This window comes from Megalopta genalis, chromosome 4 (genome assembly GCF_051020955.1).
Source record: "Megalopta genalis isolate 19385.01 chromosome 4, iyMegGena1_principal, whole genome shotgun sequence".
In the NCBI taxonomy this organism is placed as follows: domain Eukaryota; kingdom Metazoa; phylum Arthropoda; class Insecta; order Hymenoptera; family Halictidae; genus Megalopta; species Megalopta genalis.
Window position 1 is genome coordinate 6587389 of NC_135016.1, and position 26337 is coordinate 6613725.

At 52.0% G+C, this 26337-nt stretch overlaps 3 protein-coding genes and 1 long non-coding RNA gene across 16 annotated transcripts in view; 3 read left to right on the forward strand and 1 right to left on the reverse strand.

The window, feature by feature from the left end:
• LOC117223682 (uncharacterized) overlaps nucleotides 1–1071 on the forward strand; it is a 13120-nt gene extending 12049 nt beyond the window's left edge. For both annotated transcript variants that reach the window (XM_033476087.2, XM_033476088.2), the window contains one exon: nucleotides 3–1071. In XM_033476087.2, coding sequence (XP_033331978.2) covers nucleotides 3–77 — 75 coding nt within the window. In that variant the 3' untranslated portion in view covers nucleotides 78–1071. The remainder of the gene's footprint in view (nucleotides 1–2) is intronic.
• Nucleotides 1072–15106, reverse strand: LOC117223690 (uncharacterized). 9 transcript variants are annotated; one of them, XR_013033200.1, is made up of 7 exons: nucleotides 14949–15106; nucleotides 12659–13525; nucleotides 11160–11520; nucleotides 10087–10331; nucleotides 6091–9663; nucleotides 1487–5993; nucleotides 1072–1324 (listed from the first exon to the last, which is right to left on the reverse strand). It is a non-coding gene; the product is annotated as an uncharacterized LOC117223690 (long non-coding RNA). The 9 variants fall into 9 exon arrangements; XR_013033198.1 differs by having other exon boundaries at nucleotides 1072–1334; XR_013033201.1 differs by lacking the exon at nucleotides 1072–1324 and having other exon boundaries at nucleotides 2607–5993; nucleotides 6091–7143; nucleotides 9066–9663.
• Nucleotides 1792–8380, forward strand: LOC143259389 (putative inactive tRNA-specific adenosine deaminase-like protein 3). Its single transcript, XM_076521210.1, has 2 exons — nucleotides 1792–1922; nucleotides 3869–8380. The coding sequence occupies exon 2, from the start codon at nucleotides 3874–3876 to the stop codon at nucleotides 5071–5073; it is 1200 nt and encodes a 399-aa protein (XP_076377325.1). The 5' UTR covers nucleotides 1792–1922; nucleotides 3869–3873; the 3' UTR covers nucleotides 5074–8380.
• gem (transcription factor CP2 like gemini) lies at nucleotides 9488–26299 on the forward strand. 4 transcript variants are annotated; one of them, XM_033476090.2, is made up of 12 exons: nucleotides 9488–9625; nucleotides 10029–10260; nucleotides 11388–11532; nucleotides 14955–15032; nucleotides 16785–16994; nucleotides 17447–17591; nucleotides 17831–18067; nucleotides 18213–18461; nucleotides 18530–18606; nucleotides 23281–23473; nucleotides 23968–24418; nucleotides 25053–26299. In XM_033476090.2, exons 1-12 carry the CDS (start codon nucleotides 9488–9490, stop codon nucleotides 25103–25105), a joined length of 2208 nt encoding a protein of 735 aa, XP_033331981.1. In that variant the 3' UTR covers nucleotides 25106–26299. The 4 variants fall into 4 exon arrangements, with proteins under 4 accessions (XP_033331981.1, XP_033331982.1, XP_033331983.1 ...); XM_033476091.2 differs by having other exon boundaries at nucleotides 17855–18067; XM_033476092.2 differs by having other exon boundaries at nucleotides 10071–10260.
• The last annotated feature ends 38 nt before the right edge of the window (nucleotides 26300–26337 follow it).

Below are 26337 nucleotides of genomic sequence, written 5' to 3' on the forward strand. Positions count from 1 at the left end.
AGGAGCAAATGGAGTACCTGTACGACGCGGCGATCACATTCCTCAAATACTTCGAAACCTATGCGAACTTCACTTGAACGGATCCCGCTAAGTGGCGACGCAATCGTCATCGATCATTCGGTCCGCCCAGCAACTTGATTCGATCGAATTCAACGAACTCGGACCGGTTTTCCTAATATGTGGGTCGTTCGACCGATCAATTATACCGTTACGTAATTAACAACACGAAACTCGCGGTTTCCCCCTCCCCCTTGTTTTTCCCTTGCTTTCCACCTGCGCAAGGCAAACGACTTTCATTTCCCACGGGCGACATCGCGATTTATCATAATCATATGCAGCAATGACCTCGCTGCACGCCGATCATCCCTACCCCCACCTACCGACGCGCTGCGCTTACGTTAGACGTCTATGGATCGCATAACCGACGTCTTCGGCCTCGTTAACTGATCGTAATAACGGCTAACAGGAGCATAAAAGTTTCGCTTCGACGTACCAGCATCGATCTCAATGTGAACGCGATCGTCCACAATGCGGTACAACCATAAGCTAATTGTTAGGTTCTCGAATGAATTATTCAATTTTTTTTTCTCTCGCAGCGATCATCCTCGCTCGAGATTTATCGTCGCGGAGTTCCAAGTTTCATTTTCCGAGAGGACTGTGTTTTTCTAAAGATAGCCAGGTTTTATTTTCAGAAATAACTAAGTTTTATTTTTCAAGATTGCTAAGTGTTATTTTCAATTATAATTAAGCGATAGTTTCAGAGACAACTAAATTATACAGTCAGAGGCTAAAGTTTTCCGTTGCAATTATAGATAATTGTCCACCCGCCTGATGAAATTTGAATTCGAACACCCAGCGCTAAGGGCGCGCGAGAATCGAAAATGGCGGAGGCGAGATCTCGAAGCACGCCGCGCGGAAACGGCGGGAAATAGTTGTGCTGAAATTGTTTTATTATTATTTAAATCCTCGGAACTTCGAGAACGCGAATTATCCTGGATCGAATGTTGTATCTCGTCGGTCGACAACCTCAAATATTATTTATACATTCTTAATACAAATGATGAAACTAAATCGTGGGATTGTAGATTATTATTTAATATACAACACGCGTCTGAAATAAACCATAAGCCGCTTACGCCGTGGAATTACGACGTACGACCACAGACACTAATTTACAGACACATGTGCACGTCCAATTCAGAGTAACACTGATCTGGTACTCACTCCGGACTCCATTTTGGTACCAGGCTCATCGGCGGGAAGAACCCGGAAGATCTCGTTCGAATTTCCAATGCGCTCCATTTCCGTTCGAACCTTCGATCTTCTACGGTAATCTCGCAAAGGAACAGTTAAGGAACAATTAACATTCTCAACGTTAAAAATTCTTGTGACGAAGTAATTAAAAAATACGAAAACATTGAAAGCTCTATAAGCAGCACCCAAGGTGCAAGTTGACGATGTTCTTTAAAGAACGAACTGCACTTACCAGATTCCGCAGACCGCAGTTACTAAGCGTATTCCCAGTCGGCGAGACAACGTCGTCGATTCTTCGTAATTACTTTATCGTTACTTACGGCAGAATTCATTTTCAAGTAAAATCTCCGCGACTCTCCGACTCGGTCCTCCCACCTCCAGTTCGAATAGTTCCCGAACGGCCGGCAGAGGGTGCGCGCGCGCGTCGATAACTCGCAATCTCGATAGGTATAGGTCGACCTCCTCTAAACGTCGATCTCCGCGGATATTTTCACGTGTGTTACGGTGGGATTTTGTGTGACGGTGGATCGTGTGCAGGATAATCAGAGGATTCGGCGTGCCGCAGCTGACAGGAACGGGTTTATTTATCTTCCGTCGTACGCAGCGTGGAAACAAGCAGGCTCGAGCGGTGGCCAGAAACGAACGTGCACGCTCTCTCACAGCAGCAGGTAAGAAGTTACTGGTTACGGACGTAGCTCGAGAAAAATCAGGCCGACAACCACGTGTGCACGCGTGTCACCGCGTTGCTCGAACGGCGTTCGACGGTGGCGAGCCTCCACCGCGGTCTCCTCCGTTTTTGTTTTGTGTTGACAAGATGCGGGACACGCGTGTCACACGTCTCGTTTCAAGGCCAGGGGGAAGACATATTGGCGCGTGAACCGGACCCATTGAAAACGCACACCGCCCCGAGACAATCGGTGACTCGATTTCCCCGCCCCGTTCGCGATAGCTTAGCATCGTTTCCGGTTAATTAGGCGGCGAGCTAGGATCGTCGAGTACGTTCGCCTGCGGAGTATTCGTTTACGCGTGCTGCGTCACTCGCACCCGCTTGTGTTGTTCCTTTTCTATTATATAAGGAACACGCTTCACGCGAATGGACCGACGCCATCTGGTCGCGCGCGACGGACCGCGAAATTCGAACGCCGCGCGGCCGTATCGCCGTTCCTGCGGCGATTTCCAAACAAATAATTTAGAGAACCAATTGGTTTCGTTGCGAAACGATCGGCGGAGGTGAACTTGTGGTAGATTTAGTATCGGATCGTTGGTGTTACGAATTTGTTAGATTAAGATAGGAGATCTCGAGATCGATTATTTTGGAGTATCGAGAGGCTTGTTAAGAGAGACTTCGACGATTAGTTTGTGTAATAAAATTATTGTTCGTCTAATGACCAGCTTCAACAATAACCTCGTGATCGCCGCACGCCATTACCCTATGAACGTTTTATAATTTAATCTGTCCTGTCCACTCATTTATCCATTCACAGATCATCTGACCGTGGCATATTTCCCTCTCGCCGGTTAATGCGCTTTAAGAACTCATTTCCTAACAATCGTCGTTCGTATTTCCGTTACGAATGAACGTGTGCCACTGTTTTTCCCCATTACGAGTCACCGAATCCCATCGTTTTTATCGCATCGATCGCTCTCCCCTGTTCCACGATACTCTATCGCCGGCGCTATTGAGGAGATGCACACGGGTCCTTGAATTTTCAGTGTCGGAAAATTTTCGGTACACCAACTCGAGCCGTTATCTCGTTATCTGATAATAGGCCCGTCATCGTAAATACACGCTTGCCGCGTGTTCGTGTTTTCAGTAACGGTCGAGAAAACAAACGGAACAGTTAACGCCAATTTTTCTTTGGATACCGTTTGCCTTAATCCGTGGTGACTCGGTAATTTCGGCTGATTTTACCGCGATTTAAGATACAAAGTATATTGTCCGCCGATTTCGTTGCGCTTTTTTCTTACGGGCTGATCGAAGATGGTGCAGCCGTGCAGCAGCCACCTCGTAGTTCCGCGACGCTGAGAACAGATTCGGTTCTAATTGAAAAGCGATTACGGCTCCACCGGCATAGCAACAAAGACCTTATGCTCCTTCTGTCCGCGGATCGACGTCGCACAATTGCGCCTAACTCCGACAATCGATCCGACCATGGCCCAACTTGACAGCAATTTAAAATCGCTTCTCCTCCTGCGAGTCGTACCAAGAGCACCGCAACGAGCAACGACTCTCCCACAAAGCGTCCGTCGCGGATATTCTTCCGCCTAAGCGTGATTACATTCACTGCGAGAAAGCGTCCCCTGCGGATCGTTAACGGGCTCTCGCCGTGATTGTTAATCGGCCCGTATCGATCTCGGCGCTGCGTTTCTAGGCTGGCGTGCTGCTAATCGGCGCGATATCGACAGTTAATAATCGTCGACCGAAGATCGTACGATCCCCTTGCGATCGCGACCATTCGGGCCACGTATGCCCCGAAGAATCGTGATATGGTCTGTCTTTTCGATCGATCGCCCGCCCCATTGACACCTGTCGCGTCCCGCAGTCTCCGTGGAGACGAAGACTAACTAAGCAAGAAAGAAGGTTCGACGTAAAACGAAGACACCGTCTTTTCAGGGGAAATGGCGGCCGCGAAGCGTCCCAAGGAGGAGAAAGCTCAGAAGGCTAGAGGCTGGATAGCAAAGCCGATTTTAAGCTCGGAGTTCACGGATGATCCGCCGCTGGAGGACGTCTACGTGGGCATCCTCAAGCAGAAGAAAGACATTTCGGCGGCGATACAAAAGATATCGGCGATTCTGCCGGGATTTAGTCATCTGAAGCGTTGCTCCTCCAACAAGCTCCTCCTGGCGCCTCTGAGACCCCCGGGATCCCCCGAGGAGCATTTGACCGAAGACGAGCTGAAGACGACGTTGAAGGAGAAAGGGTTCGATCTGGATTCGCTGGAGGACGATTTTCAAACGATAAAGGTGCCAAGTAGAGCCGCGAGGACCAAAGCTCAGGCAGTCCGAGCCTCCAAGGTCTGGCCGCTGAACTTCCATCCGGATCCCAATGTGGAGAAACTGATCGATGGATCGGTCTTCACGGAGAACCATCTGGATCTGATCGAAGGGTACATGGACGTTGCTGTGAAAGCTGCGAGATTGGAAGCTGTGGGGAACAAGATCTGCAACGGCAGCGCGGTGATCGTCGATCCAGAAGATGGGAGGATCCTCGCGATAGCAGCGTCGAGGATCGATCTGCACCCCATGTGGCACGCAGCCATGTTGGCGGTGGATCTTGTTGCGAAACTTCAAGGTGGCGGCGCTTGGAAGCTGGACGGGAATCTAGAGAAGGGCATTAATCGATCTCCGAAGATCATCGATGAAGAGGGCGCCGAGAACTATGCGGCGAGGGAGGAGTGGCTCAAGAGGAAGTACGTCGAAGAAGCTCCCTTACGGTTTCCAGAAGCCTTGTCTAGTTTACCTCTGCCGAATGAAGAACCTCTAAAGACGGCCGTAGTTCTACCTGGAAGAAGAAACAATTCGAAAGTAAACCCCGAAGATTCGGAGAAGAACTCCGAGAAGTGCGGACCCTATCTCTGCACAGGCTACTGGATCTTCTTGCTGAAGGAGCCTTGTCCCCTCTGCGCCATGGCTCTGGTGCACTCCAGGATCTCCAGGATATTCTACGGAATCGCCAACGAGACCGCGGGGGTTTTAGGCTCGAGAACGATCCTGCACAGCGTGCCGGGGTTGAATCATCGGTACCAAGTTTGGAGCGGCGTCCTGGAAGAAGAATGTCGCCAGGCCTCGCAAGAAATCGCGCGCAGAAACGTCGACTGACTCATCCTCGAGATTAATGAACGTTTTCCAGCGACTCCGCAGACACCGTTTCGTATTTCTGTAAAAGTCGTATGACGAGAGAGTATCGTCCGCGTCGTCGTTGTTCGGATGCGATTCGCTGTGCAGTCCGTTTCACGGCTGATCGAGTCGCCGATAGCGGCGACCGCGCGGGGATCCGCATCGGTGTAACGTGGATGTAACGACCGGTTTATAATTTCAATCAGAGACAGGCGGCTCAGGAGATGTTACACGTGGTTCGAACGTGCGTTCGTCCATTACGGGACAGAGATACGTAACGACCTTGGCGTCTTGGTATAATTTGCGGGAACGGAGATGTGTGTCCGGGTCCGTGGCGGTTTCCACGTGCACGAGGCAAGTTAGCACTTTACAGGCAGGCCTTTGCACAATGACGCGGTGCTCGCGGGAAATTGAGACCGCCATTCTCGCAGATTCGCCTCCTAAGACGCACGCGAACGAGAGCGTCGGAGCCCCGGGGTACGTTCGGCTTCCGGCTAACGCGGGATTCTCGAAGACGGAGCGAACACGCGATCGTTGATTAATTGGTCAAGGCGGTTCGTTAACCGTTGGCGGGCGTGCGCTTTCGCCGGCTAGAACAGTAGGGAACTTTATTTGATGTATGACGTCGATCCGGCCGTTGAAAGGGTTGCGACGGTGCCGGTGACCGCCTAAAACGATGATCCAAGCCGGTCGAACCCTCGAGCCATCGAACGGCGGTCGCGCAAGCGAATAATCTCGTTGATGCGACGCGTCGCGTGCACGCATTCCGCGCGATGACGAGAAACAAGGCCGCCAGACGATTCTACGTGGACCGTGGTCGTTGATCTCGCTGAGAACGATACACAGCACACGTGCGCAGGTCCTACGGCTGATCGTCATCCTTCCCGCGTCTGCGATCTTTCCTGCAGAAGTCGCGGACGGTTCAATTCGCGCTGAAACGGGTAGCGCGTCTATAATAATGACCTTGCGGAATTAACTTTAATCAGCGAAACTTCAGACCTCTAAACCCGTTGCTTTGGCCCGGCTCTCTCTCCGTCGAGGAACGGATGTGCCCGCTCGTAGAACGCATGATGCACGACGAGCGCAGAGCTGGGAAGCGAGGACGATGAAAGCGAACGTTGATTGCTCGACTGCATGGATGGCGCCCCGATGTACTTGCAGCCGAATGCATCCAGCCATGCGGTGTACTCTGTCCGCGGTGGGCGTGGCTTCGTTGCTCTCAGAGACAAACCAGTGCCTCGAAGCGCCAGCTCCAATATTTCACACTTTCTAAAAATTAAACCCTGAAGAACCTTGCTCTTTCTGTATAGATCGTTCTATTCTCAGAAAAGTACTCGTTTCATAGTCAGGACCAGCGTAAAAAAATTTTATACACCCGACAAACCAACCCCGGAAGATCTCCATCCTCTGTGCGCAGACTATTCTAAGTGAGCGTGGCTTCTGTGTTCCCAGTTCGATTGGAGCTAGAACGGTGTCCCCTTCACAGCCAGATCCAGCCGCTATTTTAAATGCTCCGAAAATCAAGCACCGAAAAATCTCTCCCCCCTCCCGCGCGTAGATTGTCCCGAGTAGGCGTGGCTTCTTTGCTCCCTGAGCCATAGAAACGCCCGTCGGAGCAACCGGCCAGCAGCGTAACGACGGCACATTCGACCGGCGGGAATTTGTTTAGCGCAGCCGTGACCCTGTCGCGAGGACTGTAAAGAAACATGATTTGTCGAAACGATTGGAATAAATGAACGTTGCGCGGCAGCTCGCCCGTGGAAAAGTTTCTCAGCCGACGCGAGCCGGTGTGCCTGTCCGTACATTGGTTTTGTTGTTTCAGGTTCTGCTACGGCCGGCATTAGTTAACGAATCTCCGAAGGGATCGCTACCGTGCTCCTCGTTCGACGGATCAAAGAATCTGTTCGTTCTCGTCGCGTTGCGTAATCCCACCGCAAAGCGGGCTAGAATTTCTGATCAAACACGCGCGAGGCGGAGAAGCGCTCTAGAGCAGCCGAGAGTGACAACAGTCGGTCCCCGAGCAGGCGGACACGTGGCTGCGATAACAGTAACCTGGAAGAAAGCGACGAAAAGACGGCTGAATTCAACGGGCGATCGACACCGAAGAAGGTTCGTCGGCACCCGAGCAATCTGCAGCTTCCTGTTGTTCGAGAGCGAGCGAGCGAGCGAACCAGCGAGCGCGTGCGAACCCGCGTTGCTCCCAGCGAAAAACGGCCGCGTCGGTATCAGCGGATAACATCTCCGCGATTAATTAATCCACGTGGCAAACAGACATCTGTTGCGACGCGCAAACTACGTTACGATCGAGAGACGCCGAGCGTCGTCATTCTACTCCGTCGAGATATCTAGGCGGCCGAGGGGAGTATCGGTTCGGAACTGGAACGTGAATTCGGGAAGAAACTTTCGAGCGATTAGGCCGTGTAGGAATATCGTCGTTAGCCAATTGGAGGGGGTCAGGTATTAATCAGAATCCGAATCCAGTACGTGACCGTATACAGGACGATTCTACGAGGTAAACCGAGTCACATTTTGCTCATCAGCGCTGAGTGGTTCCAATTGACGGTCGGGTCGACCCTCCAGCGTAGACACTATTGGTCAGCCTTTTAATACAAGCGGTCGCGATTGGATCAGATACCCGGATCGTTCTTAGACAGAAGACATCGCCGGAGCATTCGGCTGAAAACTTTAAACGTCGCCAGTGTCGCGCAATTTGCTGTCCGACGTCGTTCTTAAGGCCCGTGGATCCGAGAGACATCCGCCTGTCCGATTCCCATCTCAGTTGCTCGAAGTCGGTCAGCGGTGGCAGCGCGAGTTCGCGAGCATAAGCGGAGCACAGCGCAGGAAGTGACTCCATAGAGCGGTCGATGCGTTTCGACGCCCACGCAATCGATCTCGAAACGAGAATATCATCGAACGATCGTTAAACCGAGTCACGTCTCGCGAACCAACGAGATCCACCCGGCGAAGATCGCGCGTTCCTCTCTGCCGGTCTCACGGCGGTTTTCTTTTTTGATCGTGGGCACCGTTCGATAAGCCGTTCGATAAGAGATCCCCGAACAACACCTGCAGCCTCGATCGCCAATTGGATGGCCCGTTTCTACTGGTTGTTGCTCTTTGAGAGACACTGATATCGGCTAACGCCTGGCCAAACGCCGGAACCGTTTTGGAGAAAGCAAACCCGCCCGGGACAGCGCCGGAAGTTGGTTGGTTGATCTTGGAAGCGGAAGCATAGTGTCTGGTTGGCCTTCACCGAAGGGATCCGTCTCCTCTCGACGATCCGGAGGACTTTGGGAAACGTCCGGTTGCGAAACACTCATACGATTTGGTTTTACGGCGCAGAGCCTCGCCTTTCTTCCGGGACCGAGTTTCTGTTTCCATCGGCACCATGGAGCGAAGGATCCTGAAAATGTGGTGACGACGTGCCAGGCGAAGGCCTTCGATTACCAAGACACTATCAAGTGTGTGAGGCATAGTCGTTAGAAAACTAGCAAGATATTTTGTAAGTGTCCAGTGACACCCGCAGAGAGCAGCAACCATTCGCAACCGTTGACCTTACCGAGGATATACGTAAAAGCTTTCGCCAAGGGTTTACAGAGGATCGACCAGGACAGAACCGAGACCAGAGTTTCTTGCCGAAGCGACTTTTCCTACGAGTAAAGCGACTTTTACCACGACTTTCGTTTCACGGGGAGACAGACCATCGTGCCGGAAGGATCGAGGATACGTTCGACAGCAGAGCAGAGAGCGGACCGTCGTCCTTTCCCGCCGCTTCGAGTTTCGACGGAAATCGGTAACAAGATGCGTTGCAGCCAAGGTGTGGCGATGGTATTCGAGGACGCGTTCGTCGTCTTTTCGCGTTTTTTGTCCCTGAAGTCGCGGGGTTGCGCACTATTGGAAACGCATCGACAGCGCGAGACCACTGGCATCAAGAAATTGTACAACAGCTTCTTCGTGATGTTCTAAGGATTACTCACCCGTCCGCGAAAATCTCGCTGAATTCACGGTTACTCGAGTGATGCGCCGTGCAGTCCCGGGACCTTCAGGTGGATCCAGCAAGCGGCAATTTCGGGGGCCGCGCCGGGAACGGGGAACGTGTTGGTTAGAAACGAGGAACTAGAAGAATTGTACAACCACGATATGTGTACGCGCGATTCGAACGTCGAAAGGGAAGCCAGCAAGTCTTGATGAATCCCGGAATCATCGTCGATGACCAGATCAGGGGCTGGACTTATCGCCTTCTCTTTCAACCGATACCTTACCAAACCGTTCTCCGAAGAGTCGGCCGCCGTGAACGATCCGTAACCGTGATCAGGATCGTGACGATCGATACGTTCGAAGAGCAGTGCGACGGGAAACGAACCCTGGTTCGAGTGCGTCGGGACGTTAGGGCCGTTGAATGGAGCTTCAATTCATCATGGACGGCGGCGCGGATGCTTTGAACGGGACGATATGGTTTCCCAACACGCCATCGCCCCCGTACGAGCAGCTGTCCCCGGTCCGTCCGAACAGATGCGACCCCATCGCTACTCAGCACGTAAGTCCCCATGTTCCTCTGTCTCCGATCAGCTCATTCTACGAACATGCAAAGTAGTGGTCAGAAAGATTGCGTCGATCTCCTCCGTCTTGATCGTCATTGGCTACACCTCTCTTCCGTCTAAACCCTCTCTCGTCGCCGCTAGACCGTAGCTGCCCCCGTGGAATTACTAATTGCTAGGTTCAGACCATTTAAAACCACGAGCATCTAATCCACCTCGAGACGATTAAGCGTGACGCGAGACGCAATTCTAGCCACTGCTTCGGCTCGCCGACGCTCGTCATCATCATCTTCGCGCTCGTCCGTCCTCCATTGTCTCATCCAATATGACCCCCTCCCGCCGTTGGTCCCGCGTATACCCGCGACCCGTGAACTGACAAGATGGTGATGGAACGTTTTGTAGGCATCGATGGGATATCACAGTCCGCAAAATTCTGTATGGCAGGACAAGTACAACTCACCGAAGAACTCTCCGGAGGACGGCGTCCAGATACGTTCGAACAGCGGGTCGCCGGAGCATCTCAGTCAATCCTCGGACCATGCCCCGAATTGCCAGCAAGCTGGCCTGAAACGGCGGGCCGGGGAGCCGTTGCAGCAGCTCACAGACCTCGAGAAGAAGCATCCCCGAAGAGATGGTTAGTATTCCCCTCTGCTCTGTTTCCCTTCTGCTTAGGCCGCCTCGGATACCAATCTGTCGTTTCGCTAGCTGGAACGTTTTCAAAATGAACGCATAGGGTACATAGGTTTCGATTCGATTCCGTCTCTGCGCGCCGGAATGTTCGCAACGCTCGGTCGCGAAGTCGGCGATATCGTTCGGCTCCGCGCGTAGATCTATCGCGCGTGAGGTCGTGTCCGAATGACCCCAGATACACAGTCGTAGGCACGACAGTTTCCTCTTACCTCGATTCGGCCCAGCTGCTGCGACGAAACGGCTGATTATCCCTCACGTGCAATCGTGTAGGATCAATTCGGGGCACTGGTGTCTCTCAGGATTCGCGGGTCTTATCGCGCTTCGCTTCGTATCTCGGCAAAGATCGACGCATCGATACGCGAACGAATGACGCAACATCGTTGCCGATTACGTCTAATTTCGAGTTACGATCCACGATTTCGCGACGAGGCTGCGACCGATCCGTCGAGGATATCGCGGCTGATTCTACGCCGAAGATCTGCCCGAGACTGATCTATGAAAAGCCATCGGGGCTGGTTCGATCGGCTTGTTCGACGCCTTTTCGACCACGTGGTCCCGAGAACCGATAACCGACGAGTACACAACGTATCGCGGATGAAGTCCGAATCGAAAGAAAGAGAGAGAGAGAAAGAGAGAGTGGGGGAGAGGGAGAACAACGAGAGCGATACTAGTGCTTCGCTCGAAAAAAACTAGACGGTGGTGTTACGCGTTCGCTTCGTTCCTGGATTCGCGATTTCCACGGTTAGCGGTCGGTCCCTTGTCGATTTTCGTGGTTAGGTAGAATGAAGTGGTGCGAACTCGATAGCTCCAGGCTACCGTTTCTACAGAGCCGACGATACTCACCGGTAACGTTGAAGAACAGACGCCGAGTCTCGAGCCTTCAGGACACGAAGTCGCGGATAGAGGCGATGCATCATCAGTTCTACATCAATTATGCCAACGCTCAAGGTGGTAGGAAATAGAAATCGGTTCGGGAAGATCAGATCGAACGGTCCTTCTTCGTGCTTAGGCCCCGATGGGCTTCGCGATCGCCGTGGTATACATGGAACTGAATGTTTCCCGCGTTCGCAGGATCCGTCGGAAGTAACGGCTCGGGACAAGGTTGGTCTACCCAGGTGGAGGAGCTGGCGGAACACCTGGCCGCCGATTTCGATGGGTCCCTGTCGGCACTGGCAGCATCCGATCTCGCGACAGCAGTTGCCTCCTACAACATGAGGTAAATACTCTTTCACTGGCCCCGAATCTCAATCTAGATTCCGCGATGTTCGACTCGTGACCACAGCTCGACGTAGAAGGGAAAGTACTCTAGAAGTCTCTAACTTAGAGTCGACAGGTGTCACGATTGAACATCCTTGAGAATCGTCTCGCGTCAGAAAAGTATTTCGTCAGGCATTTCTTTGCCCTGGAACAAGCAATGCTCTGGAATAAATTAGGTGTGGTTTACACCGCTATCTTCTTTATTAGAGTAGATCCTTGTGGCCGGACAGTGGATCTTGATGCAAAATAAAAATTGTATAAAGCAACAGTTAAATAAAAATGTATTCCTCTCTTTTAACAGGTTTAACCAATTGAAAACAATGTAACGATATGGGTAAATTCTTCTCGTGTCTTCAAACTGTTCTGTATTTTGCCATAAGTGCATAAAGTGCACTTGTGACAATAGCCTCGATTTTTCTAGTGCCAGAGCAGTGCTCCAAGGAGCAAACTTCACCCGTACCTAATCTAAACAGTTCTAGATGAGCGTGGTTTCGTTACTTCCAATTAAACCGAACCAAGACAACGTACCATGTTACATTCTTTGCCACAGCCTAGTTTAGAGTGTCCTAAATCATAGTACCTCAGCTACCCTCGATTTTAACAAAGTTAGGGCAGTTCATCAAGGTACAATCCCCGCATACGCCTGATCTAGAGTTGCTGGAGAGGGCGTGGCCTAAAGGCTCCGAATTTTAAAGCGTCGGTACACCGCTCCGAGTGGCCCGTTCTCGCGAATAAATGATCGCACGAACGTTGAAGCGCGACCAGTGGTCGATCACGAAGGAACTGAGCGCAAGAACCGAGTCGTTGCCGATAAAGTAGGTTCCCCGAATGATCCGCATCCGCGCGTGGATCGAATCCCGATTAAAACGTGCTCTCGGCGAGTAGTGGGAAAGGAGCGTGTGTCGAGCGAGCGAGAAATCCGGTTCGAACCAGACACAGTTGTCGGTGTTTCGTCGCTCGGATGGCATGCACCGCGAAATCACGCTTGGTACAGACGCGTAGACGCTTGGCGAGTGTTCGCGCGTACAGACACGTGCGCCCCGATCCTGGAGCCGATCCGAGGCGTTCCCCTGGGAGGTACACACCCGGTTCCGTTTATCCTAGAGGTCCGAGTCGCTCCAAGAATCCGCGATACCGGTCGAATCGCGGAGCCCCCGCTCGAGCAACCTCCTTGAATCTTCTTAAATGCATCCAAATAACTCGGCCGTTGCTCTCGCCGCGTTTCCGGCTCTCTTCTGCACGTGCTCCGAACGGTGCTCCCTTATCGGACTGCTCGCGCGTACCGGTCGACCGCGTCGATGCTTATCGAGCTAGTTTTTCGCGGCACTCCGCACGCCTATCGCTCTCAGCCATCTCGATCGCGATAACATCGTCGAGGAACCGCCGGCAGGTCCACTGACACCGTTCGACGATCGGAAAAATCGGCGTCGGGCCACTCACCGGAACGTTCCCCGATCGATTCCGCCCGAAAGCCGCGATCCAACTCCGCCGGATAACGCAAACGCGCGCGAGAACGCGGGCCGCGAGGTAACGCGACGCGTGGCCGGGATCAGCTGACGTTCGGCAACCACGTGGCACGGGCCACGACTTTCGATCTTCGTCCCTTCATGAATGAAAAGAGTCGGGAAACACGCGAGTCGCGAGGCGGATCCATCCGGGACCGAACCCCGAAGCCGTTCCCCAACGTGGAACCAGTTATTCTGGGCGTTTTGAGTCCGCTGCGGTGAATCACTTTCCACTTTCTAGCCGTACTTCCTATTTAGAAGCACCGCGAGCCTTGGTCCGAGCACGTGCGCGCCGAACACCCGGTGAAATTCGAACGGGATCGGTATTTTAATGTGCCGGGCGCTCGGATACGCGTTCGTCGAACAATCATGAGTGTTAGCCGGTTGAGTCGTGTGTCAGTGTAGGATTCGACCGGTCCGTGGACGGAGACCAGCATGCACCAATATCTGAAAAGTAGGTGAGTCGATGATGATGGATTCAGGTGAAATTTCATGGGAGTTCGAAGGATCGCGAGGGACAATTTCGGCGGCATCTTATCGCGCCGGTCGCGCGTTCGATACCCGCGCAGCCGGTAACCCGTTCCCTGCACCGATGAACCGGTGCGTTCTGGTTTCGGTTGACCTTAGCTACTCAATCGTTATCAAAGCGGTTCTCGAGCCGCCTCTCCCCTCCAACGTGTCTCGCTCGCTCGCGCGTTACTTGCACGATCGCGATCCGACGAACTTTTCTACTCTCTTCGGAATTTTCTGAACTTCCGAGAAAGATCTGCGGCGCGCTTCTCGTCGCGGCGTATAAGGAAATCGTCGATAACTTTTTTCCCGATGATTTACGTAAAATACGGTTTATGTAAGCGGTATCCTCGTTTCTGGTTCACGCCGGTTTTTCTGACGAGATCTATCTCTGATTCACGGGAAGACGATTGTACACAACGCCGTATACACACGCCGCCTGCTCGGAATAAAAACGAGCAGCCGTCGGCGGCGCTATCGAAACGCAACGAAAGTTCAAAGGTACACCTGAACGCGATCGTCGCCGTCACCGACTCGATTCTCCGACGCGATTTTACGCGGCCGAGTCGCGGGCGAACAGAAACCCGCTCACGTTCACGGGTGCTCCGAATAGATTATGCTCGATCGTTCCTCGACCGATTGCGTCATGGCGCCCTGATCAATAAGCAACGATAACAAAAACCGGAATCTATCGGTTATTATCGGCCGCGACTTCGATCGGAGCCCGAAATAATACGTCATCGAGCGCTCCGCCAGCGCGAGCACCGCTGCTGATTCAGGCCCTTTAAAAACTTGCCGCCGCGGCAGAAAAAGAAACTTGGAGCTCGATCAATGCTCGATCTCGCGCGAGCGCTAGGCGACCCATCGGATGCGGGAGAGAACACTGCCAAGTCTCGCGGCAGCGTAAATCCTGACATTAGTCGTCTATCAACATTGTTAAAATATTAACACGTATTTACAGACTAGCTTTATGTTTATGTATCCGTAGCTTCGTGTTTATTTACGCGTAGCTTTATGTTTATTTACGCGTAAGCTCCGTTTTATCGTTATTCCGATGACTCAGCTTCCGTCGATCCACGCCGTTCTTTTAGACTCCTGTGTCAAAAGTGCATCGAATCGCTGACAGCAAGCGCAATGTTTATTTGCCCTGCGTAAAAGAATTTCAGGGTACTGCGGAAAGGCGTGCCGAAGAACGAACCAAAGTTTGACGATAAAAGGTTCTGCAGTTTTATAGTAAAAAAAATTCGCGAAATCACGCAACCCCCCCTCGAACAGAAATAAAAAAGTTTGTAAATTAGACGCAGGAGTACGGTGATTGGAGCAAATTTGGGTGGAAAATTATATAGAAAGTATCATTTACTTGCAGCGAAGCCCTGCTCGCCCTGCCATCGCTGACGGTATTCAAGCAGGAAGCACCATCCCCGGAGAACCAGCAAAATTCCAAGTAAGTCGTGCACCGTCTACGTGAAAACTGTTCGGCGGTTTCCTTCGCGCATTCGTTACCTTGCTCGGCTGTTTCGTAATCTCTGTAGTGCGGAAGCTCATGCAAATTCATGCGCTCATAAACATGCTTGATTGTTTGAAGTTCACAATGCGGGTTAATCTTTTGGAACGATTAACTAGCAAATCTCTTGGCATGTACAAACTGGAAAAACACCTTTGTCACAGAAATAGAGAGAACGAAAGAAAGACAAAAGAAACATAGTATAAAAGAAATGGGATGGTACAAATAATAATGACAAGAATTATTTGTAATTTAATAAAAAAGCAATTATTGATAATAATAATAATAATTAAAGTAATAATAATAACAACAGATAATAGTAATAACGATAATAGTAATAACAATAAATAACAATATTAGTATCCCAAACGAACGGAGAGAGACATTAAGATGAACAGCGTACAGCGGCCATAGAAGATAGTCGAAAAGATGGGAAAAAATTGTTAAAAAATTCACAGATGTCGCAGAAACGATTCGCCTTTAATCGCAGTCTCTTTAAACGATTACACCGACCGTAGAGGGTGCGATGGTGCTCTGGAAAGAAAAGAGAGCGTTTCTCGAATAAACGCGTGGCAAAATAGAAAAATAAAACCTAGTGCTCCTTTCCCATTGGAACAGTACAATATCAACGCGCAAGGTTCCGCAGTCCAGAGATGAGCGAAGATAATCCTCGGTCCTTTACCCCGCCCGTCATCTGCCATCCTTCCTTCGGCGCAAGGGGTTCAACGGCGAGGTCGACGTTGCGAGTCGGCCCGACATAATTTATTAGCGTGCCGATTAACGTGTTGTCGACGGCTCAGCTAAAAATCAGTGTTGCCGAAGGAAGAGCAGAAAATCGACAGCGGAATTTGCCAGTGTGTCCCCCGCAGAGACTCGGCCCCGATAAACACGTTATCGGAGTAGCTCCTTGCGGAACTATCTGTTTAATGGCAACGCAGGTCAGATCTTCACTCTGACGAGAATCCGAGCGCGGTTATCTGACGAGACGTCATTCTGTCACTGTTGTACACACACGCGCGGTCTGTTTTTCGATCCGCGAAAAACGCAATTCTCCACGAGACTCTCGCCGGCAGTCGGCGCAATTCTTCGAGCTCGCAGTATCCGCTTATCGCAGCACGGTCTCACGGATTCCGTATCGACGGGAGACTCTCGGTCTCGTCTCTTCGCGTCGCTCGAAGCGAGAAGGAGGACCTCGGGGCCACCGTATAGGCCAAGGGGGCCTCTGCACAACCGGGCTCTGTTTATCGGAAAAACTTCGATCTCCTCGTTTCAATAAGCTGAAACGAATCTGCACAGTGAAGCGCACGGCGGCGGGCGTGGCTCAGCTGCTCCGGAGCCAGGCCAATGCCCGAGAGGGCCAACGCGAAACGCGACGCCGCGCCGGTAATGGCTGAATCGTCTCTCAGAAATTGCCGCCAATTAGGAACGTAAAATCGCGAGACCCACGCGTAGCCGCGGTTCATCCTTTCCTGGAATCAGTGGAACTTCCCGGAGAGAAGTTCGCTCGCGGCGTCGATCGATCGATCGATCGGTCGAGATCCTTCGTTATCGACGATGAGACCGAATAGCTTGCATCTGATCGTCCCGCCTCCGGCGTTCCATGAATCGTAGTGAGTGAAGGACGACTGAGAACAACGGGAACAGTCTCCGTAGGTCGCGAGACTGATCGGTCTGGTTGCATCTCTGCTTCAGTTTGAACCATGTGTCCCAAAGAACGATCAATTCGGCGCCGGCGAACAATGCGAGCGGCCCTGTCGACGCTGACAGCAACAACAACGGGCAGACCACGGCCAGCCTTCATCAGTTGTTGTACTCTTCGAACGAGGAGTACCCTCCGACCTCATCGTCGGGGAACCACGTGTCCTCACCGCAGCACGTCAGCGAGCTCAACGAGGACTACCGGTAGGTGGTGCTGTTAATGTGTCCTTCGACGCCTCGAGGACCTAAGTAAAGCTCTATATTCTCATAATTTAATTTATTTCATTGACTGGAAAATATTGTTTGCATTACAAGCGTGATATAAATAATATACATAGCGAGATCCTCGCGATGATTGTAATGATACGGTAATACAAAATGACGACAAGGCAAAATAACGAGAGTATGTGATACAAAGTAAAGAAAAAGATATTTCAGGAAAATAGGGAAAAGGAAGGCAAAATAATGCATTGAAATATATTTAAAGATGGAGTCAATATTCTTAACTACTCTTAATAGACAAAATAACAGGGCGCCTAGAAGCAACTATGGAGGTAGAAACAAATTTAAAAAAAATAACACCTAGGACCTAGAAGAGACCGGATCAAAATGATCCCGAGTCGAAGCTCTGGTTAAAGGTAGCCTTTGATTCGCAGGTTCCAGTATGTCCTCGCCGCGGCGACCAGCATCGCGACCAAGGTCAACGAGGAGACGCTCACCTACCTGAACCAAGGCCAGTCGTACGAGATCAAGCTGAAGAAGCTGGGCGATTTGTCTGCTTATCGAGGGAAGATCCTGAAGGTACTTGATCACTTGACCATCCGTCCACGAAACACGGTCAGGTAACGCACAGTGTTTGGGTAGCGACATCTTAAAAACGTGCTGGTCTCGTACAACAGACTCGGCGGGCTCACGCTGGCATCGAAAGTGTTCCAGCTGATCCGACGAGAGCTGGAAACGATTATTCAGCGTGAGGTCGCAGATCGCCGACATTTGCAAGATGTAGATCACCCAAACGGTGCTACCACGTCTCTCTAAAGGGCCACTCGACCTTCCTGTTTCAGTCGACGATCCGCATATGCTTCCACGAGAGGCGGCTCCAGTACACGGAACGCGAGCAGATGATCGCCTGGCAGCGGACCAGGCCCGGCGAACGGCTTCTGGAGGTCGACGTTCCCCTAAGTTACGGCATGGTGGACGTGTGTCAGCCGTCCCCGTCCAACAACAGCGTGGAGTTCATGTGGGACCCCACCAAGGAGGTCGGCGTCTACATAAAGGTACGGAATGCATCTTTGGATTTCAACGCTTTTGCTCGTCCGAGCAAAGAAGCTTCGAAGCGATCGGTGCTTCGATTCTTCAGCTACCATTCACTGCTTCTGCTCAAGGACAAAACTAATACCTTGCGGACCGTTCTGGTTTCAGGTGAATTGCATCAGCACCGAGTTCACGCCGAAGAAGCACGGCGGCGAGAAGGGCGTGCCATTCCGTATCCAAGTGGAGACTCGGCTGCCAGGAGGACCCCGTCTGCACGCCGGCTCCTGCCAGGTGAAGGTGTTCAAGCTGAAGGGCGCGGACCGCAAGCATAAACAGGACCGAGACAAAATACTGCGGCGACCACCGCACGAGCAGGACAAGTACCAGCCCAGCTACGACTGCACGGTCCTCTCCGACGTAAGTGGTATCTGGACGATCAACAGCAATAGATTATTGACACAGGTTTCTCCCGGATATGATTACAGATTTCTCTAGAGTCTTTATCGTCGTCCAATCTGATCGCCCAGAACGGAGGCAGCCCCTACGCTCCGACCGAGGCAATGTGAGTACCATTTATTTCCTTTTATCTATCGAATCGAGAACGTTCGTTATCACCGAGTATCGACGGTTTGTCTCGGGTGTGTTTTTTTTTTCTATCTGGATCTTTACGTAATGCATCCAGGAAACGAGCGATAATTTTTCTATGATTGTCGTGAGCTTTAATCGTCGCGCGGTGTTGCGACGATCGGTTCGACGAGCGTAACGACAAACGTTCGACCGATCCGGTCGCGGCAGAACGAATTTTCGGCAATTGGACCGTTTCGCGTTTTGAATATCTACGGCACCGCCGCCGTCACCGACGATTCTCGAGACGCATCGTAGCATTGTTCTCGCCGCGGGACCACTGTTTTCCCGCCGACGCTATTAATAGGCGCTGCCGGCGACGAATGAGAAATCGCGTGTCCTTCGTGCCGCGGAGGAAAAGAGGCGAGAGAGATTCTGGAGCGATCGAAGTGACCATTAATTCCGTTTCGCGACTCCAGGCCACGCCTCCACTTACGCTACGAGATGATCCGCACCGATCCGCGCGGAATTCAATGACGCCCAATTTAGCGAAACTTTTTCGGAATCGTTGGTCCCGCATTTGCGACGGGCATTTGTTAATCAAGCCCGGCGATTGCTACAATTTAAGCCGCGTTTAGCGTCACGCAAGCCACGCCCCCGCTTATTACGCTTCTACGTGGATGATCAAAGTTTCGCCCCTCTCCGCGCCCCAAACCGACGCAAACGAACCCCAATTCAGCGGAACTTTAGGAACCGAGAGTCGGGCCTGCATTTGCAAGAAGACGTTCGTTAATCGAGTGCAGCGGTCGCTGTGTAATTCAAGCTGCATTTCGTGTCACGCGAAGCCACGCCCCCACTTGCGCTCGAACCACGGTGTTAACTACGATTTAGCGCCCTCCCCGCCCCCCGGCGTCCTTAAATCAGCCTGCCACCTCCCCCCCGCCTCCCTCCCACGATTCAATCGGTCGCCTCGAGAGAAGCGGGGACGATTCGGAAAAGTCGGTTGCAATTCGAACCTGGCTAGAAAAAATCGGAGCCGAAGACGCGGCCAGGTGCGATCGAAGGTATAAATCGAGCGTGTTCGTCCGCGAATAAAGCGCGATCTCCCGCGCGCACCAACTTTAGACATCGGATAGCCTAAGAGCCAAAGGCGTCGGCAGTTCATGATGCAGCGGGCACCGTAGAAATGCAGTGCTGCGTTGCCGCGTCTCACCTTGGATATCCCTACACCGCGGATGAATCGCGAGTCGGCGGAGCGGTGGAGGGGGTTTCGCGCGGTGGTGGTGGCGGAATGGAGCATGTTGGCGATGGTAATGGCAATGGACGATACTGGTCTCGGCTCTCTCTCGGGAGCACGGGAACTCGTTGTAGAAGGGGTAGCTGAGGAGGTGGTCAGATGCCGGCGCGGTACGGGAGTCGCGAAACTGGCTCGAACTGGCACGAGCCGGCGTCTGGTAGAGCCGACAACGATGTGCGCCAGTTAGAGGAAGAGAGAGGGCCACGACGACGACAAATAAATTGAGAACGGCGCACGATACACGCGTCGCCGCGCAGCCGCTTCGGTTCTCTCTCTGCGTTCAATCGCGAGCCATTTGCACCGAACCGAGTCCCGTGCCGTTCGTCTTTCCGCGATAGATACCGGTGTCTTCCCCGACGAGAGACAGCACGCTCTTCTTCCGGTTCCTTCGTTCTCCTTCGACTCGCTCGCTCTCTCGCACGCACACGCACGCACGCACGCTCTCTCCCTCTCTGTCTCACCCGCCTTGGGATCGTGGGACGGGCCCGCGACGGAGAATATCGAGCGTCGAGCCGCACCAGTGATCCAAACGATAGTCCGCGGAAACGGTAACCAGTGATCGTCGCAGACATGATCTACCGCTGAAGAGGTCGCATGCTTAGACTCTTGTACCGGTGACCGGCGAGACTGTATCCCAAGGTGAGAGACACCCTCGACGCAATCTGTCGGTCGCTGCGACCTCAGCCGCATCCGGCCTAGAACCCAGGGATCCGGGGGACCATCAACTGTCAAACGATCGCATCGTCCCACGTGCGTCCTCTCGTGCAACGATGCACGGAAACGAGTGCAACAACTGGTGTTAAAGCCGACTTGGTCCGCGTCCATCGACGGATTAGAGGCTCCGTCCGAGGTGAAAGAAACTGATCGCTGCATCGGCCGTGACTTTAAAAATAAATATCCGGAACACCGTTTCCCGGATACCTAGATCAAAAGAGAGAGAGAGAGAGAGAGAAAGAGAGAAAGAGATATAGAAAGGGGGCAGGCGGATTCTGTGCGCGAAAGAGAGCAGGAGAAAGCCGGGGAAATCGTAGACACGATCGGGGGCATCGATCTCGACCCGTGTAACAGAGATTCGCTGGGAAGATAATAATACCGGACACGCACTTTGGACCGTGCACGTGTGATGTATCAGCGATAATATTCGGCGTGGAAGGCCGCATTTCGTATACTCGTTCGACAAACTGCGATCGCGTTCTCCAGCGAAGAGGACTGGTGGTGCTCAGGACTTGTTGTTTCATCGATCGAGCGTCGTCGAGTCGAGAGTGAAGCGCCCGCACGCCGTTGGAATGCCCTCGTCCGGCGTAGAAACTCGATTTCCGGCTGTTCGTCCGCAAACCCCTCGCCGCACCGAGAGCATCCTTGATCTCGAGTCGCTGTTGCAGCACGCCGAGCAGCGCGTGCTCGCGCGCGAGTTCCTGGCCAGCCGGGTGCTCCTGTCGCGGCAGGATCACTTCATCAGATGACGAGCAGCCTGGCCGCCGGAAAGCTGATGCCAGGGCGGTTCGACTCAGCCTTGAACTGAACGTCTCCGTGAGGAACTGCCGGTTCCCTCGTTCTCTCCCCGTCTCCGCGTCTCCAGGATCGAGAAGCTTCCGTCCCGGGCTTACCAGCTCGTAATCTCGGCCGACGTAACACGATACATCTGGGAAAGTAAACCGATTTGCTCGTGCATTTTTGCCTGGGCCGTTCCGTGCCGAGTCGAGTCGAGTCGAGTCGTGCCGTTCGCGGCGTTTGGTTGGCTTCGTTTTTCAATTAGCCGTCGCGAGTGACACGGGGAAGCAAGAGGAAAATGCACTCGAGCGATCCGTCGAGTTGAACGCGAACGCGAACGCGCCACGCAGGCCGTTGCACCAGCTGCATTCCGATTGGGATCCGTTTCGCAAATGCCAGCAACCAAGCCGAAAGGGAGCACGGGCTGAGACGGAGAGCCGGCCGGGGATCGCGGTGGAATAACACGGGCCATGAAAGTGATCGATAAGAGGCGATAAGGCCTGCCGGAGGAAAGGTCGGGGGGTTCGTTATCGGCCGGGAGAATCGAATACGCGGTCTTTCTTGGCGTTTCGAATTTTACCGCGGCAATCGCGGGACGCAGCAGCCGCGACTGGAGAGATCCGGATCGGGCCGGTCGCGAGTAGGTACCAATAGCAATCCGATTCAGACCGATTGTATCCGCCGTCTACCTCCTGGCTCGGCGAATCGACGCTAACGAAGGACCGATTCGCCGCGGCAGTCGCCGATCCGCGCGCGTTACGCTGCTCGCCGGATCTCCCGGATCGAATATACGGCACTTCTGTGCCCAGGTTGATTCGGTGGCTCGAGATGTAGCACCGGGAAAAAGACGCGCGACCGAAAAGACCGTCGACTTCCAACAAGAACATCGTACGAATGGATGGGAAGGTAATCATCGGGGACTGCTCGAGAGTACGCACAGCCGCCGGATTGGCTGGGTTCATGAAAGAAAGAGTCAAGAGACGGAAGAAAGGCTTCGCGAGAGACACGTGCCTACGCGCGAGATAGGATCGGCCGCGGCGTGTACGTTTCGGGAACGTAGATGGAATTCAAGCGACGCGTGCTCGAGATGCCAAAGAGCTGTCCCATTTGGAAGTTGAAGAGCTGCTGGGCCATCCGAACCACGGCCGAATATCGCGGCAATGTCTCTGCCTACCTTCTGGAGCACGAGGTAACGGTCACCGGCGGGCCCCGGCAAGTGGAAGTGGTGGCTAAGTTTATTCATTCTATTTCGGAATCCAGAGCGAGACGGGGCAATCTCGTGCGCGGCGGTTTAGTCAGCGTCACAATAAGAAAAGCCCGCGACAACAGGAGGATCGGCGACAGACGGATCTCCAAGCTGATTTTCAGGCCGAAGCGACGATCCATGTAAGATCCTTCGAAAATCGAGCGTTGGCTCGCCTGCCAATCGGATCTCGCGTGCTTATGTAACCCCGCCAATGATACGAACGGCTCTAAGGTCAACGACTAAACTACGTTGTTCGCGCGCGTTGTACACGATATCGTTCTATCGTCACGCTCAGCCAGGACCTTCTCTATGTATAGTCGTGACCACCGTAGCTGAAACAACACAGTTCTAAATAGGTCCACCCTGTAGACTAAACTGTCCGCTATTAGCCGGATCGCTTTCGTCGCGTCCCAAGGAGTTCGTTGTTAATTCGCGCGAGGCGCGAACATCAATCTCGCGGGCCGTCTGCTCCCGACAATGCGTCTCGTTAACGAATGCATTAAACTCGTTTAAAAGTTGCACGAGGTCGCGGCCGGGACCGAACAAAGGCATGATAATTGGACATGGAACCGTGTCGAATAACGTGTGCCGCGAAGGGTTCGCGAGACGTTCGCTTAAAAACTGCTCTCTTCTTGTAGATCACCCCAATCACGATCGACCATAAGCGGCAATACCTCGCCGGTGGTCGCACCGCTGGCGCTCTCGGTTTCCAATTCTGGCATCGTGCCGTTGGTTCCAGTCTCCGATGCTGTCAAAGAGAACGTGGGAACTGCACCGGCTCTGCCATCGCCTGCGGCGATTCTCCCGGACCAATCCTGCACCGAAAGCGAAGTTTGTTCTCTTCCAACGAACCATGATCGACCACGGTTATCCATCATTGCAACCTCGCTCGCGCTTGCGATACCCTATTCGGTCTTTCCAACCTTGGATCATTTTCTCATCTCGGTCCTAAGATCCTCTTCTATCGACCTAATCCTGCTTCGATATTCTTCGGGACTCGTCTTTCGTTACTCTGAATCCTACTGGACCGCTCATCGACGCTAACGACTCAAAGATCCCGCGCTAATTCATGCTCTACCTCTTCAACTCTTTGCTTCAAGATTCCTGCCTATACTCGCTCTCTTCTCACTCTCTTTTTCTTCTGACTTCAATTCTCCTGGCTGTCTCTTAAGACTCATCTTTCGATACCCTGAATCGTCTCCTGCTGTCCTGCGCCAATCCATGATCTCTTCGGGTCTCCTGGCGAATTTCCTCAAGGACCTCAAGACTCCTCTTCCCGATTGGCTGCTCGACTCGACATCTGATCACCTGATCTGCTTGCACAGGGATCATCATGCGTGGCCCAACTGTCTCCCGACGCGAACGCCGCTCAGATGAGCACGTGGCTCCGCGCGGGACGTTTCGGTGCCTTCGAGTCTACGTTCGCCAGCTTCTCAGCCGCAGACATCTTGCGGCTCTCGAGAGACGACCTGATTCAAATCTGCGGGCTGGTCGACGGGATCCGATTGTTCAACGCGTTGCACTCGAAAGCACCCGGCCCGAAGCTGACCCTGTACTTCGCGCTGGAGGACAACGGGTCCCTGTGGAGGGTCGCGTACTTGGACAGTCTGACCAGCAGCGCGTTGATGAACAAGCTGCTGAACACGCTGAACTTGCCGCACGAAAGACTGCACTCGGTGCTCTTCCTCGGCCCTCAGGGCATCCACGTTCTGGTCACCGACGAGTTAGTAGCGAACATGAAAGACGAGAGCATGTATTTCGTCGAGACCATCAAAGGTAAGATGGTTCGCTTTCGGGATCAAAGGTGTCCAAAAGCGGTGAAAAAACGTATTCCGACCGACATCGTATACTTGTCTTCGACTTTTCGATTTTTGCAATGAGACTTTGTATATGAGATCTTATTAGCAAGGTATTATAGTTGCAGAATCTATTTCTAAACAAGAATATAATTACAAGATGAACATATTGAGTGTGTACACGTGTCAGACCAATGAACAACTCACGAACGACTAATTTGCAACTGACGCAACTGCAAGTTATCAACAAGTAAAAAAAACATATGAATTTCGCGAAACTAAGTTGAGATTATTTGATGATATTCTGGATATCTTGTACGGTGATAAAAGCGAGATTTGAATGAAGAAAGTTAATTCCAGTATTCGCACTTAACTGCAGCGATAGAATTAATTAATAAAATATATAGTTTTATAGTTTAATTATATAAATGTATTTTGTATATAGTTTTATAGTTTAGTTTTCATAGCTTAGACTTATGCAGTTTTTTCGTTTAATTTCGAAGGCACCTATGGAACAGGATTTTTTGCCGCTTTTGGGTGTCGCTTGCCTCATAATGTGACGTTTCGTTCCTCGGGGACCGCAGCACTAACGAAGTTACTTCTCTCTGTTGCAGATAACGCGAGCGAGCGTTACAAGCTCCTGCTAAAGCCCTCGTCGCGTTCCTAATTGAGTTATAGAATTTTCCTATGAGTCTCACATTGCCAAATGTATCTGTGATTCGAAAAGGAAGGAAAGAAATTTCTTTGCCAGGGAAAAGCGTGTCGAGTAAGCGCACAGAAATCCGCTCGATCGGCGTTTTCGTTATTGCGATAATGTCGCGACGGTATGGGAAACAAGAAAAATTTCACTTAATACTCATTACAAGCTTTCGGCATGGTTATTTTTACAACGGTGAACAAGCGCGACGACCTTCCAGAGGAACACGTATTCTATTACGTATTACATATACGTTTCGTATGTATTACTTTTTCCACTAAGCTCGGTCTACTTTCTTTCGTAGGGTGTAAGCGAAACATTAGGTTGACAAGGTGTATTTAGGAAATATTTATGCCGCGGTTACTCAATTCTTGTGCCACATAGTCGACTCAGCGAGCTTAGTTTACGAACTTATTGTTGTTGTTAACTATTATTCACCGGAGGCCGCGACCCGATCGTCGCTAGTTCATGTTACATCGATCGGCGACCCTGCCCCGGTGAATACGATCTCCGTTTACACAAAGTGTAAATTATTCATTGTTTCTACAGATTATAAACGATGTTGCGTAGACGTGTAAAGCGGCGAACGGAATCGCGGCTGACAGCAGCGCGCGACCGTAAACGGCGCTTGGATGATAATTAGGAGAGAACGATCGATAGAGAAGCCACAAGTGCCTTGCGTTCCTTTCGTCGACGGCGAACCGATAGGACTTATCTTTAATTACCGCTTTTGACAATTATCTCGGGGGAAAATTACGGGAACGATTATCGAGAAGGAAGGGAAAAGGTGTCTCTCTCGGTTTATTCTGCTCCGTAGTACAAATCGCAGGGGTACGAAAAAAAAAAATCATCCTCGTGAAAGAGGTTCTGGGAAAACTCGTATGAAGTATTATAAATCTATTTACCAAATGTTAAGTCGTAAGTTAGGATCGGCCGGCGGTCACGCGACACGCGCGCGACGACTCTAAAAGCCCGTTTCTCATCGGACCGGAAAACAATTCTATTGGTCGCCACGTTCGCGGTACAGCTGGCCGACGTCTATGTATTTTAATCGGAAACGGAAGTTCGATCGCGTGAACTGCATGCTGTATAATTTCACTAGGGAACTTCCACGTATGCCATGTACGTCACAAAGCGGCACAATAAATACTGCTCCGGTGCCAAGCGGCGCGTGTTTGTCTTTTTTTTTTCTTTTTCATGGA

Coding starts and splice junctions, on each gene's coding strand:
- LOC143259389 (XM_076521210.1), top strand. CDS start 3,874: ATGGCGGCCGCGAAGCGTCCCAAGGAGGAGAAAGCTCAGAAGGCTAGA.
- gem (XM_033476090.2), top strand. CDS start 9,488: ATGGAGCTTCAATTCATCATGGACGGCGGCGCGGATGCTTTGAACGGG. Junction 17,592..17,830: donor ATCGAGGGAAGATCCTGAAG/GTACTTGATCAC, acceptor GTCTCTCTAAAG/GGCCACTCGACCTTCCTGTT. Junction 18,607..23,280: donor TACGCTCCGACCGAGGCAAT/GTGAGTACCATT, acceptor CTCTTCTTGTAG/ATCACCCCAATCACGATCGA.